Source organism: Hipposideros armiger, unplaced genomic scaffold (genome assembly GCF_001890085.2).
Source record: "Hipposideros armiger isolate ML-2016 unplaced genomic scaffold, ASM189008v1 scaffold_138, whole genome shotgun sequence".
NCBI lineage: Eukaryota > Metazoa > Chordata > Mammalia > Chiroptera > Hipposideridae > Hipposideros > Hipposideros armiger.
In genome coordinates, this window is record NW_017731488.1 from 2,333,730 (window position 1) to 2,345,100 (window position 11,371).

General features: G+C 53.5%; 2 protein-coding genes across 4 annotated transcripts in view; both read right to left on the minus strand.

Annotated features, from left to right (window-relative positions):
• The window catches only part of CRYBG2 (crystallin beta-gamma domain containing 2), a 28,374-nt gene extending 28,028 nt beyond the window's left edge, over positions 1-346 (minus strand). For 2 of the 3 annotated variants that reach the window (XM_019650099.1, XM_019650098.1), the window contains exon 1: positions 204-346. In XM_019650099.1, the coding sequence (XP_019505644.1) occupies positions 204-319 (116 nt within the window). In that variant the 5' untranslated portion in view covers positions 320-346. The remainder of the gene's footprint in view (positions 1-203) is intronic. The other variant, XM_019650100.1, reaches the window with a different exon arrangement.
• Positions 347-1,871: 1,525 nt separating this feature from the next.
• Positions 1,872-9,106, minus strand: ZNF683 (zinc finger protein 683). The gene is made up of 6 exons (XM_019650144.1): positions 9,027-9,106; positions 7,582-7,706; positions 6,772-6,826; positions 4,480-5,174; positions 3,275-3,403; positions 1,872-2,240 (listed from the first exon to the last, which is right to left on the minus strand). The coding sequence occupies exons 2-6, from the start codon at positions 7,693-7,695 to the stop codon at positions 1,977-1,979; spliced, it is 1,257 nt and encodes a 418-aa protein (XP_019505689.1). The 5' UTR covers positions 7,696-7,706; positions 9,027-9,106; the 3' UTR covers positions 1,872-1,976.
• Positions 9,107-11,371: the final 2,265 nt, after the last annotated feature.

Genomic DNA, 11,371 nt, shown 5'->3' on the forward strand with positions numbered 1-11,371 from the left:
TTATAAAGACTGGTTTCACATTCACATATCCAAAATCGACACATATTTTTATGCTCCGAGACACTCATACACTTATTTGAACATCCACTGCACACACACACACACACACACACACACACACACACACACACACACACACACACACACACACACACACCCTAGGCACCAGGGACGCCCCACGAGGCCTTCCTCCGTCCCCTCACCTATCCCGGGGTATGGCCTCCTCTGGGGTCTGCTTCTCCCTGCGCTCCCTGCGGACCCCTAGCGTGGCCAGGCGGCGAGTCAGGCGGGCCCCCAGGCCCTCGCGCCGCTCGGCCATGTCGAGGGCAAGCCCCGGGCTCAGGGCGTCGGGGCACCGCTCTGGGACGCAGGGGCCACCGGATCCGCTCATTTGCGGAGAAACGCCTCCTCCGGCCCGTCCCCCTGAGCAAACAGCGGCCCCGCCCGCACTGCCTGCTGGCTGGGGACCGACCCAGATGCAGTGAGTGCGCTCTGCGGGGGACCACTCTTTCTGAGCCCCTCTCCCCAAGGCCCTGCCCTTGGCCCTCCCCAGGCTACGTCTTTAGGTCTCCTGTGGGGAGCCAAGGGCCCACCCGGTGCAGGCATCCCTCAAGAAGAGTCGAAACGAGGTTGATCAGGAAAGAGGGGCCAGGAGGCGGGGCTGAGCAAAGGGTCTTCCCCCTGGAGGAGGAGTTGGGACGCAAGGGCGGGGCCACGGGCGGGGCCACGAACAGGAACAGGCGTGTGGGCTTACCGACTGGGCGGGGCCTAACCACGTGGTTGGCATCTGGCGTGGGGCCAAAGGGGTGACTGGATGGACTTGAAACCCAGACTTTGATTACTGATGGGGGCTGATGCTGACCCTGTCATTGCCCTGCCATGGTGGGCTCCCTATTTTGAGTTCCTCTCTCTTTCCCCCTCTCCTCCTAGCCCCCTCCCTGTGTCTGTTCTGGAGAGCCTACATAGCCCAAATCTTGACTCAGCTGGAATCTCGCCCAGTACCTGGGTAGGGAAGCCCCTCTGAAACCCACAGGGGTGCCAACGGCTTCCCTTGCTGGAAATTGGCCAGCTATTGTTATTTAATAATAGCTACTGTTTATTGTAATATAACCTGGGCCTACTCCCTCCCAGGCAGTGCCCTTTCCCACCTGATGCTGCTCTGTAATTCTCCAATGGGGGTGGGGAACACCTTGCACATTTGAGGGGATCCTCTGGAACTGCAGGAAGGTAGGTCATCAGGATGGTCCCAGTTCCCAGGCTCTCTTTGCCAGTTCTTCCTTGCCTGTATTCCTTGTAGGGCCTCTAACCCTTTCCTGAGCCCAGCACCTCCTTAGCCTTTTGCCCTCTGTGGTGACTGGTTCTGGCACACAGGACATCATGCTTCTGGGTCATGATGGACACTGACGTCCTGTGTTCCTGCCCTTCTACCCCCACAGGGGGCACATAACCTGGCATGTACAGACCATGGCAGGGAGTACCAATTGAGGCGGCCCCATGGTCTCCTAGGAGAAGATGGTGAGAAGAAGCAGACAGACATCTGGACAGGTGCTGGAACATCTGTTCAGATGACAGGGCAATGTGCCCCATGCTTAGCAGTACAGTTTGCACCTGGCAGAGTCCTGGAAGGCTGGACTGTCCATTGGTGAGCTGAGATGAAGGGCTTGTTTCCCAAAGGGAGCAGAACCCAAACCCAGCTAGATGTAGATGATGGCTGCAGACACCCATCCTATGTGTGGGTAGCACAGGCTCTTTCTCGATATGTTTTGACCTGCTCCAAGGTGGGGTGTGAAGTCTGGCAAATACAGGATGACTTCCCCCTCCTTTGTTGAACTTCAGGAGGCCTCAAATTGTTATAGAGAAAATCCTTTAATTGCTCTGCCCCTGCCCCCTCCCCAGGGCAGTCCTGACACCACAGCTCAGGCTGGCTGCCCTTGCTTTCCCTGGGTTGCTGAGGACACCTTGATCTTGTCTGCATCTCAGCCCATTTGCTTCTCTGATGGCGCTGCCACAAGACCTAGTGCCCTCTGGTGCCACTGGGCAAGGCAGGCGAGAGAGGTCAGAGGCAGGTGGGTGTGAGCTAGGCCCCAGGGCTGTGGAGCATGCAGCTGATTGTGCAGCTTCAGGTGAATGTGCTGGGTGAAGTGACTTGGGCAGGCACTGCACTGGAAGGGCAGGGCCCCTGAGTGAAGGCGCAGGTGGGTCTTGAGGTTGCTGGAGCTGCTGAAGCGCTTGTGGCACATCTGATGGAAATGGGCACTGGTATTAGTTCTGCTTACCTGCTGGCCCAGGATCTCTGCTTCCCCACTCCATTCCCCATCCCCACCTCCCTGTAGGGCAGGCCCAGAAGCTCCCCCCACATATACACCCACCCCCAGTATTCCTCCTTGGGGCCCACAGTGTCTGGCACATTGGAACCAGGCAGACCTGAATTAGTATCCTGGTTCTTTTATTCTCTGTGTGACCTTGTATAGGTGACTTCCCCTCTCTGAGCCTTGCTCTCCTTATTGGTAACATGTGACTATTAATACTTAACCTCATGGATATGATGGACTGAATGAGGTAATTACATAGAACCCTTATGAATTGGGGCTGCCGCTTAAGGGGGCATAATTAACATTTACTGGAAGCAGCCACATGCCAGGAATTGATCTCTCATAGTTTTCCCCAGGACTCTGGAGAATCATGACTAAGCACGAGTACGACAGTGAGAAAGCAGAGGCTCAGAGGGGGAAGTCACTAGCCAAAAGTCACACAGCGAGTTGAAGGCAGAATGAGGATTCTGCCTTAGTCCAGACTCATAACCATTCTGCTGCTTTCATTGCTACCTCTGTAAAACAGGGAAAGAATCCCCGCCCTTCTGACCTCTCAAAGGATATGGTGAGGCTCCGAGAGAGAGGGAGTTAACATCGAGCTGATGTTATTATATGCAGTGTTTATACACTTTGCACACACTGTGGTAGTAATTCCTCCAGCAACGCTGGGAAGAAGGTAATGGGCACCCAGATTCCCCCAACTTTATTATCCTCCCCCCACAGACATATATCTCTATTCCCCCTTCCAGACCCCACGAATGACCTCCGCTATCACATCCTGGCCCTTCCAGGCTGGGAGGGGTCCTTTTCACCCTCCTCCACCTCCTGCCCCTCCTGTCCTGTCCCCACTTGCTCAAGAGGATTGGGGAATGGAGACTACAACTATTGGTGCCATCCCCCCAGGGACCTGAAACTCCTTCACCTGCCTGGATGAGTACAGGGGAGGGGGAAGAGGGGCTCACCAGGCATTTGTGGGGCCGCTCCCCTGTATGCACCAGGTGGTGTTTCTGCAGGTGGGCGAACTGGGTGAAGCTCCTCTGGCACAGGGCACACTGGTACGGACGCTCCCCACTGTGCACACGCAGGTGAACCTGAGCCAGGTGTGGGAGAAACACTGCCAATTGCCCAGAGCTCCCAGCAGGGCCTGGGATCCTCTATGAATCTCTACCCACACCCCCACAGTGCCCCTTTTTGGCATCAAGATCTCTCAATCCCCTTGCCTCTCTTTCACCCCCCTCAGGGCCTCTCTTCCATTCCCCAGGATACCCCCACTTGTTCTGCTGCCCTGCAGGAGGGGAGATGGCAGTGGTCAGAAGGCCAGGCAAGGGATACCCCATGTATATATATCCTGAGCTGTGCTTCTCAAAGTGTGGTCCACAAACCAGCAGCATTAGCAGCACCTGAGAGAGCATGTTAGGAATACAGATTCTCAGGCCCCACCCTGCCGGGCTGAATTAAAATCTCTGGGGCCAGGGCCTAGGAGACTGCATGCTTACTAGCTCTCCTGGTAGTTTGAGGCTTATTAAAGTTTAAGAACTCATGCCCTAGAGGACCTAGACGGGATCTTCCCCCATAACCGTAACTTTTCCTCAACTTCAGCGGGTGCCAACAAGCTGCAGGTCTTTGGTGACATGCTCCCATGGTTGCCCCCTGCTGGACGCCAAGAGCATTGACACTGATTTGTGGGCTCCCACTTGAAAAAGGCTGGTTGTCAGGTCTGTTGTGGTCTAGAGACTCACTAAAATCTACCGTCCCCCGGACCTGAACTTCAAACAAATAAACAGGAGGAGGCTTAACTGGGAATCCAGGAAGGATGGCTGTTCAGGAATGGGCTTTGCACTAGATGCTGAGAGACTGAGATCAAAGCCTAACTCAACCACTAAATCAAAGTGACCTTGGGCAAACCCTTCCCATTAGGAGCCTAAGTTTCTCATTTTTAACTTAAATGAGAGGCTCTCATAGACAGTCTTTTAGGGTGGAGAGGACTTTGGTAGCCATCTTATCCTATATCTTTTCTCTACAGAGGTGAAATTGAGGAGCCAAACGAACCATCCAAGGTCATGGCCTGGAGGCTGCCCAGGTGTGCCTTCTGGCTTTAAGGTCCTTGATTCCAGAAGCAGGATGGAAGGGGGGTCATTGAAGGATGCTGAGCCCAAGAGGCAGATACCTTGAGGTTGGAGAGCTGCCCAAAGCTCTTGCTGCACACGTTGCACTCGTACAGTATTTTGCCATTCTCTTTCTTCAGCGGGTAAGGCAGGGCTGCGGTGCCCGCCCGGGAGCCTGTTGGGGCCCGCTTTGCTGGAGCCGCTCTGCCAGTATGCTCCAGCCCTGGTGTATAGATCCTTGCAGCTCCAGGGCCTGGATTCCAGGCCTGGGAGGGTTGAGTTTGGCCAGAGGCTTGGGAGGTCCCTGGGTAAGGACACAGGGTCTCCCCGTGGGCACTCTGGTGCCCAGACTCACTGACACTCATCAGCATGCTGGGCACTGCCCCGGTGAGGTAGGAGGTGTCTTGGGGCAGCATGAAGAGGGGGGGACATTGGATAGAAGGTAGGGCCCCATAGGCGAACAGATAAGGGGGAGGCAGGAGAAGTGGGTATGCAGGATAGAGGGGGTGGAGGCAGAATGGGAGTTCTTTGGAGACTGGAGCAAACAGGTGGCAGGAGCAGAAAGCCAAGGGGCTGAGGCTGTTTGTATTCTGCCAGGGGGGTGGGGAAGAGGTGTTGTGAGAAGAGAAGGATGGGCAGGGAGCCCCCTCGCCAACTCTTTCCAGCTCGTTTCCCATCTTGTCCCCGCTCAGAGGGTACTTGGCTGTGAGTTTCTTGTCATCGATGGAGCCGGCATGTGGCCCTGGTGGCTGGTGCTCTGAGCAGGAAAGGGAAGACGGTCAGGGCCCCACAGGCTGGGGTAAAATTCTACTTCCCATCTAACCTGACCCACTCGGGACTGGGAGAGAGCTCTAGGCTGCAAGCCTGTTGGGCGTTCTGGGCAAGGCGTTTCCCCTCTCTGGGCTTTCCTGGATTGCAATTGCACTTGCCTATAAAAGCTGCTAGTTTGCTCAGTGCTCAACAATTTTAGGGGGAGAAAATGATTCAAGAAACCTATTAGACACTCACGTGGAACAGCCAGGTGGGCAGTTGGATGAACTGGTTTGGAAGTTAAAGGAGAGGTTTGACCTCGGAGACTAAAATTTGGATGTCAGGGGCCCAGATGATACCACATGAGGGTGATGCTAGATCTGCTGTTTCCAAAATGATAGCCACCTGACACATGTGTCTACATTTAAATTAAAATAAGTACAATAAAAAATTCAAGGGGTGGCCGGTTAGCTCAGGTGGTTAGAGCGCAGTGCTCATAACACCAAGGTTGCCGGTTAGATCCCCACATGGGCCACTGAGATGCGCCCTCCACAACTAAATTGAAACAACTACTTGACTTGGAGGCTGATGGGTCCTGGAAAAATACACTGTTCCCTAATTAAAAACAAAAAAATCAGTTCCTCAGTGTCACTGGCCTTATTGAAAAAGCTCAATAGGTGTGGTATTAGACACCACAGGTCTAGAACATTTCCATTATCACAGGAAGTTCTATCAAACAGTGCCACTCTAAATAAAGAGAACAGGAGCACAGAGGAAGAAAAGAAGAGGACAGGGGAGGGGGAGGGGAGAGGAGAGAAGGGGAGTGGAAGGAAGAAGGCTTTGGACTATGTTTTGCAGCAGGCGAATATTTAGGATTTAGTAAGTAGAGAAGAGCTTAGCAAGGGGGACTGAGGTGCAACAGCCAGGGAGGTAGAAGCTAAGCCAGGAGTGAAATAAAGTAAAACACTAAAAAGAAAAAGGTATTAAAAAGTAGATTGCCTGCTTGGATTCTCATTTATTCACTCAACCAACTTTACTGAGCTGTTTTGTCCTGTGCTCTTTCAGGGGGCAGAGGGTGGGGGATAAAGAACACAGCAGCATAGTCCCTGCCCTCTGGGGGCGGTCACAGTGGCATAAAGAAATGGTGTATTAACAATGCAATAAGCCTAGAACATAGGGATAGTGAGAGCCTACTTTTATGGAAGAAGGAACTGGCCTCAGTGATGTGCCTAAGGTCATGGAACTAAAAGGGCAGTACCAGGACACCACCCCAACTCCCTGAGTCTCAGTCAGTGCTCTTTCCTCATAATAAAGTTTCCTCCAGCTCAAACAGATAGACAAGCTCCATCCTCAACCCACCTACACCAGATCCCACACCCATGCCTGAGAAAGCCATTGCTCACCTCCTCCGGCTCAGGTGTCACCGCCTTGAAAACCCTTTGCACTCCTAGGCCAGAACTCCAGGCCAAAATGTGCTAGTCAAGTGTGCCTGAGGCTCTGTCCTCACCAGTGACACTGGGTCCCCTCCCCTTCCTGTCCTGGAACCTAACAATGCCCCCCACCTTTGGCATCCACCAAGGTGCAGCCCTGTGCCCTGGGCTTACCTGTACTCAAGGAGTCCTCTCTGACATCCTGCGGAGCCGTGCCTGGGGGTGCCATCTGCAGGGTGCATAAGTAGAGGTCCAGGCCCTGGGGTCAGGCCAGCAAGGCAGACCTGGCAGGTGCCAGTGGCCAGGAGCACAGCCAGCTGGCACAGGATTAGCTATGGACATGCACTGGGTCTGGAAGTGGCCTGCAGGTGGGGAAGACCTAGAGGGCAGGGGGCAAGGGACTGGGAGCTGTAACTCCTGGGCCCCTGGGATAATCCCACCCCTAGTTTATTTTCCAAAGGGGGAGGAGAAGTTAAGACTCACTCACCCCCACGATGTCTGTAACTCAAATGGCTTCACCTTCCCTCATCCAAAGATTTCTTTTCCCAGGGACATTCGTGCCCACCCCAGGATTGTCTTCCCTCTGCCCCTAGAACTCTTTACCTAGCATTCTCCCTACCCCCACCCTCCCTGACCTCCTTACTTCACCAGGTCTCAGGCCATCTACTGGGTTTTTAATGGAACCAAGATGAACTTGGAGAAAATCCTCAAAGACTATAAGTCCCACAGGATGGGCCCTAAGGCCAAGGTCATAGTCATGCAGCTAAGCCTTCTGCATGGCGCTGTCCCTTCTCATGGCCCACAGAGGAGTCTGGCCCTTAGGGAATGGGAGAGGGTCTCTGGCATCTTAAGGGCCCATCCCCATGATGTGCTAGAGTAGGGGAGCTCAGGACCAGGGGATGATGGGAATCCAAATCCCTTTAGATTTTTTCCTCCCTCCATAAGCAGTCTGGCCTCAAAGATAAGGCTGGGATTCCGCCTTACCTGGTTGCCTTGGCAGGGCTGGAAGTCCAAGCTGGGGGACAGGGAGCTCCCTGTGCTCCTCAGGGGCTTGATCTTGTTGCAACAATCCAATTCTGGAGTGGGTTCCCCCTTCATGCCCTCACTACCTGCTGGGAACCCAAGTCAGTCACAGGTGAGCAATGAAGGTTGTTGAAATAGGCTGGCTTCTAGGGCTGGCTATCCCATTACACCTTGAGCCAGTCATTGCCCCTCCTGGCCTCAGTTTCCCTATCTGCAAAATGGGAGGGCTGGACTGGTTGATGCGTAAAGATTCTCTCAGTACTGACATTTAGAAGTCAATGATGGGGGTCAGCTGAATGGCTCAGTTGGTTAAGAACGCGAGCTCTGAGCAACAGGGTCACCAGTTCGATTCCCACATGGGCCAGTGAGCTGCGCCTGAGCTGAGCTGCCCTGAGCTGCAGATGGGTAGCCAGATGGCTCAGTGGTTAAAGTGTGCGCTCTTAGCAACAAGGTTTCTTGTTTGACTCCCACATGGGATGGTGGGCTACGTCCACCCGCAACTAAGATTGAACACGGCACCTTGAGCTGAGTGGCCGCGAGCTGCCGACGGGCGGCCGGATGGCGACAGGACTTGGAGCTGAGCTAGCTGCACCCTCCACAACTAAGAATGAAAGACAACAACTTGGCTGTTCCCCTTCCCCAATTCCCCAATAAAATCTAAAAAAAAAAGAGAAGAAGCCAATGATGCGCTCCTGGTAGGTGCAGGAAGAGGATTGAATGGAGACTAGCAAATCAGAGGTGCGGAGCAGAGCCCACCTGATCCCCATCCTCGGGGAAGAGAGGAAAGAGGAAGGTCTTCATGGCGGTTACTCCCAAGTGAGCTCAGAGATCTGAAGGAACATTCCAGGCTCCTCAGGGCCACAGGGAGTTGAGCAGCCACTCCCTTCCATGCTGGGAGGTACTCCTGACTCCATAGCGCTACCAACCACAGGCTCCCCACCACAGGGAACTGCCCACCAAGCGGACACACGCACAGCTTTTCTGGGCAGCTAAGGAAGTTCCAGTGTCCTGCCACCCAAACTACCTAGGCTCAGCTCACTCACTAGCGACAGTCTGAGAGAGTGGGCCAAGAGTCCCCCTGGTCTCCTGACGGGCCTGATAGGAAGACGCTCCAAGTGCTCAGGTGTCTGCTCAGTTAGTACCTCGCTTCTCAGTCACCTTTCACTGAAGGTCACACAGCACAAGGATCACCTCAGCTTGGCAAATGCCCCAAGGCCCTTCCCCTTCACCTCGGTAACCCCCCTTCCCTCCACCCCAACTGCCCCTCAGACCCTAGCACCCCCACTCAAGTGTCTCAGCCCTCCAAAACCTAGACTCCTTCCCCTCTTTCCCAACTCTTCCCAGCCCTGCCCCAGGTCTCAAAACAATACCCCAAAAAGAGAGGCCGCCTGAATGAGGCTTCCCACCTGGCTCTGCTGAAGTCCTCTCTAGCTGAGAAAGGAAGGGGGTCGGCAGGAGGGCAACACTGCCTGTCCCCACTGGCTGAGTCCCCAGTGGGTGTGAGAGATGACAGGAAGGTGCTACATTTGAAGTTACCACAAATAGGAAGAAGTGGGCAGGCAGACCGGGGGCCCTATGAGACCTGACAAGGGGGAGCCACTCACCAGCCTTTATCTACTTGTGGCAACTCTATAGGAAAACGTGCTGATTTTTGGACCACCATAAACTGGGCCATTGGAATTTCAGTATGTGGAGGTGAGGTGGGGTGAGGGGTTGCTATCTCTGCTTCTCAGATAACTCAGATGGCTGAGCAGGAGTGTGACAGACAGGGCTCAAAGGCTGGAGTCCTTCTGGGGATGGGGTCCCAGCTGAGACAGAGGTGGACGTGATGATGACAGGGAAGACAGTAATGGTGATGGCAGGAACAGGAACAGGCAGAGACAAGAGCAGGCGTAACATAGAAGGATCTGGGGTGAGAGAAGACAGCAGGAATCTGATCTCACAGCAAACACGTCTTCCTCCTCCTGTCCCATCTCTGATCTTCCTATCCTGAGATTCCTTTCTCTAATCTAGAGTGCTAAAGCCCTAACAGAGCAAGAGATAATTCAGGGACACAGCAAAGTGCTTTTAAGATATGACTAGATAGCAACAGGGAGGCCCTATTGGCCAGAAAGCAGTTTTTTAGGCTGAGCAATGTCATTACTCATGTGAGCAGAAGAGGTGCATTCCACCCCACCCCCCCACTCCCCGGCTTGGGGCCTCACACAAATTCTTCCCAGTCGGTTGTATCTGCATCGCACAGTGTCTGACCCAGTGTGACACAGCCATCAAAATCCATCCCAGCCATGCCACCCCAGTGGCCTGGAACACACAGACACATCTTGGACTCTCTCCTGTGGGTCAGGGGCATATTATAGGTGATTCTCTGCCAGCTTAGTCCCTGGCTGGTACTCACCTCCATTGTGGCCTCCATCACTTCTTATCATAATTATTTGCCCATATAACGGATCCCTATGTGATTATGAGTATCTCAAGTACAGGACCCACTGTCTACTCATTTTTGTTTGTTTCTTTTTTTTTTTTTAAGATTTTTATTGGGGAATTGGGGGGATGGGAACAGTGCTGGGGAATCGGGGAAGGGGAACAGACAAGTTGCTGTCGTTTTGTTCTTCAGTCTAGTTGTGGAGGACGTTGCTTCACTGGCCCAAGTTGGCACCATCATTGAGCTCTTCCCGGGCGAGGCAGATTAGTCGCCGGCTTCTGGACGGCTGCTCACTGCGGCTGCTGCCCGCTCACGCTAGCTGCTGGCTACCTACAGTAGCCCATGGCAACCCACTGCCACAGGGGCTGCAGCCTACGCGGTCACCAGTGACTCATGGCAGCCCAGCTCCAGGTCGAGCTGTTATTCAGCATCTTAGCTGTGGAGGGCAGTGTCACTGGCCCTCATATGTGGGATCCGAACCGGGGCCCTCTGGCGTCCCAAGCCAGTTCTTAACCATCGCGCCACTCGTCCGGCCCTCATTTTTGTTTCTTGTGTAGACATTTGTCAGGTTTTTTTTTTAGATGCCCAGCATTTGGAACTTTTCCCCTACAGAAGTCTGAAGAAAGGTAGAAAGCACCTCCCACTATAAAACCCAAAATGGCCACATGCTTAATTCCGACCTCTCTGCCCCAGCACATGACGCAGGCGCACAACATAGACCGGGTAAACCAGATGTCCCCCTCCAGACTGTGCAGAGGTCAGTAGCCCTGAGGTGGTAGGTCAGTGGAGACTCTACTCCGTAAATGGTGTCGCATCGGCTTCAGGGGCAGTAGAGGAAAGAAAGGGATTCAGAGGGGGTTATAGTGTCTTCTCTGGGCTGCTCCTGGGGTGTGTGGTCCTGGGGCTCCCTTGATCCTACCCATTTTCCAAGCTTGGCTCTGCGACCTTTCCAGACCTTCTGTGAGCTTTTCCAACATCTTTTAAATGAATTCCTTTTCTCCTTAAATCCTCCTGTAATCGTTTTTATAGCTCACAACCAAGAATCCTGCATTATACATGTCCAGAATAGAAGGTAAAGTAACAGGGCTCAGCCTGGAATATCCCAAGGACAGGAGTAGATAGCTACCTTTGCAAACAGTTTACTATGCACCGGGCACTGTGCTAGGGACTTTGTAAGCCTTATCTCATTTAATCTTCACAGTAAGCCTGTGTAGTCACTTTTATTATCCTCATGCTGAAGGAATAGAAGCTCAGAGAGCATAAGCAACTCACCCAGAATCACACAGCAAGCAGCCAAGAGTGCTAATCCTCAGGTTCAACTGATCCTTC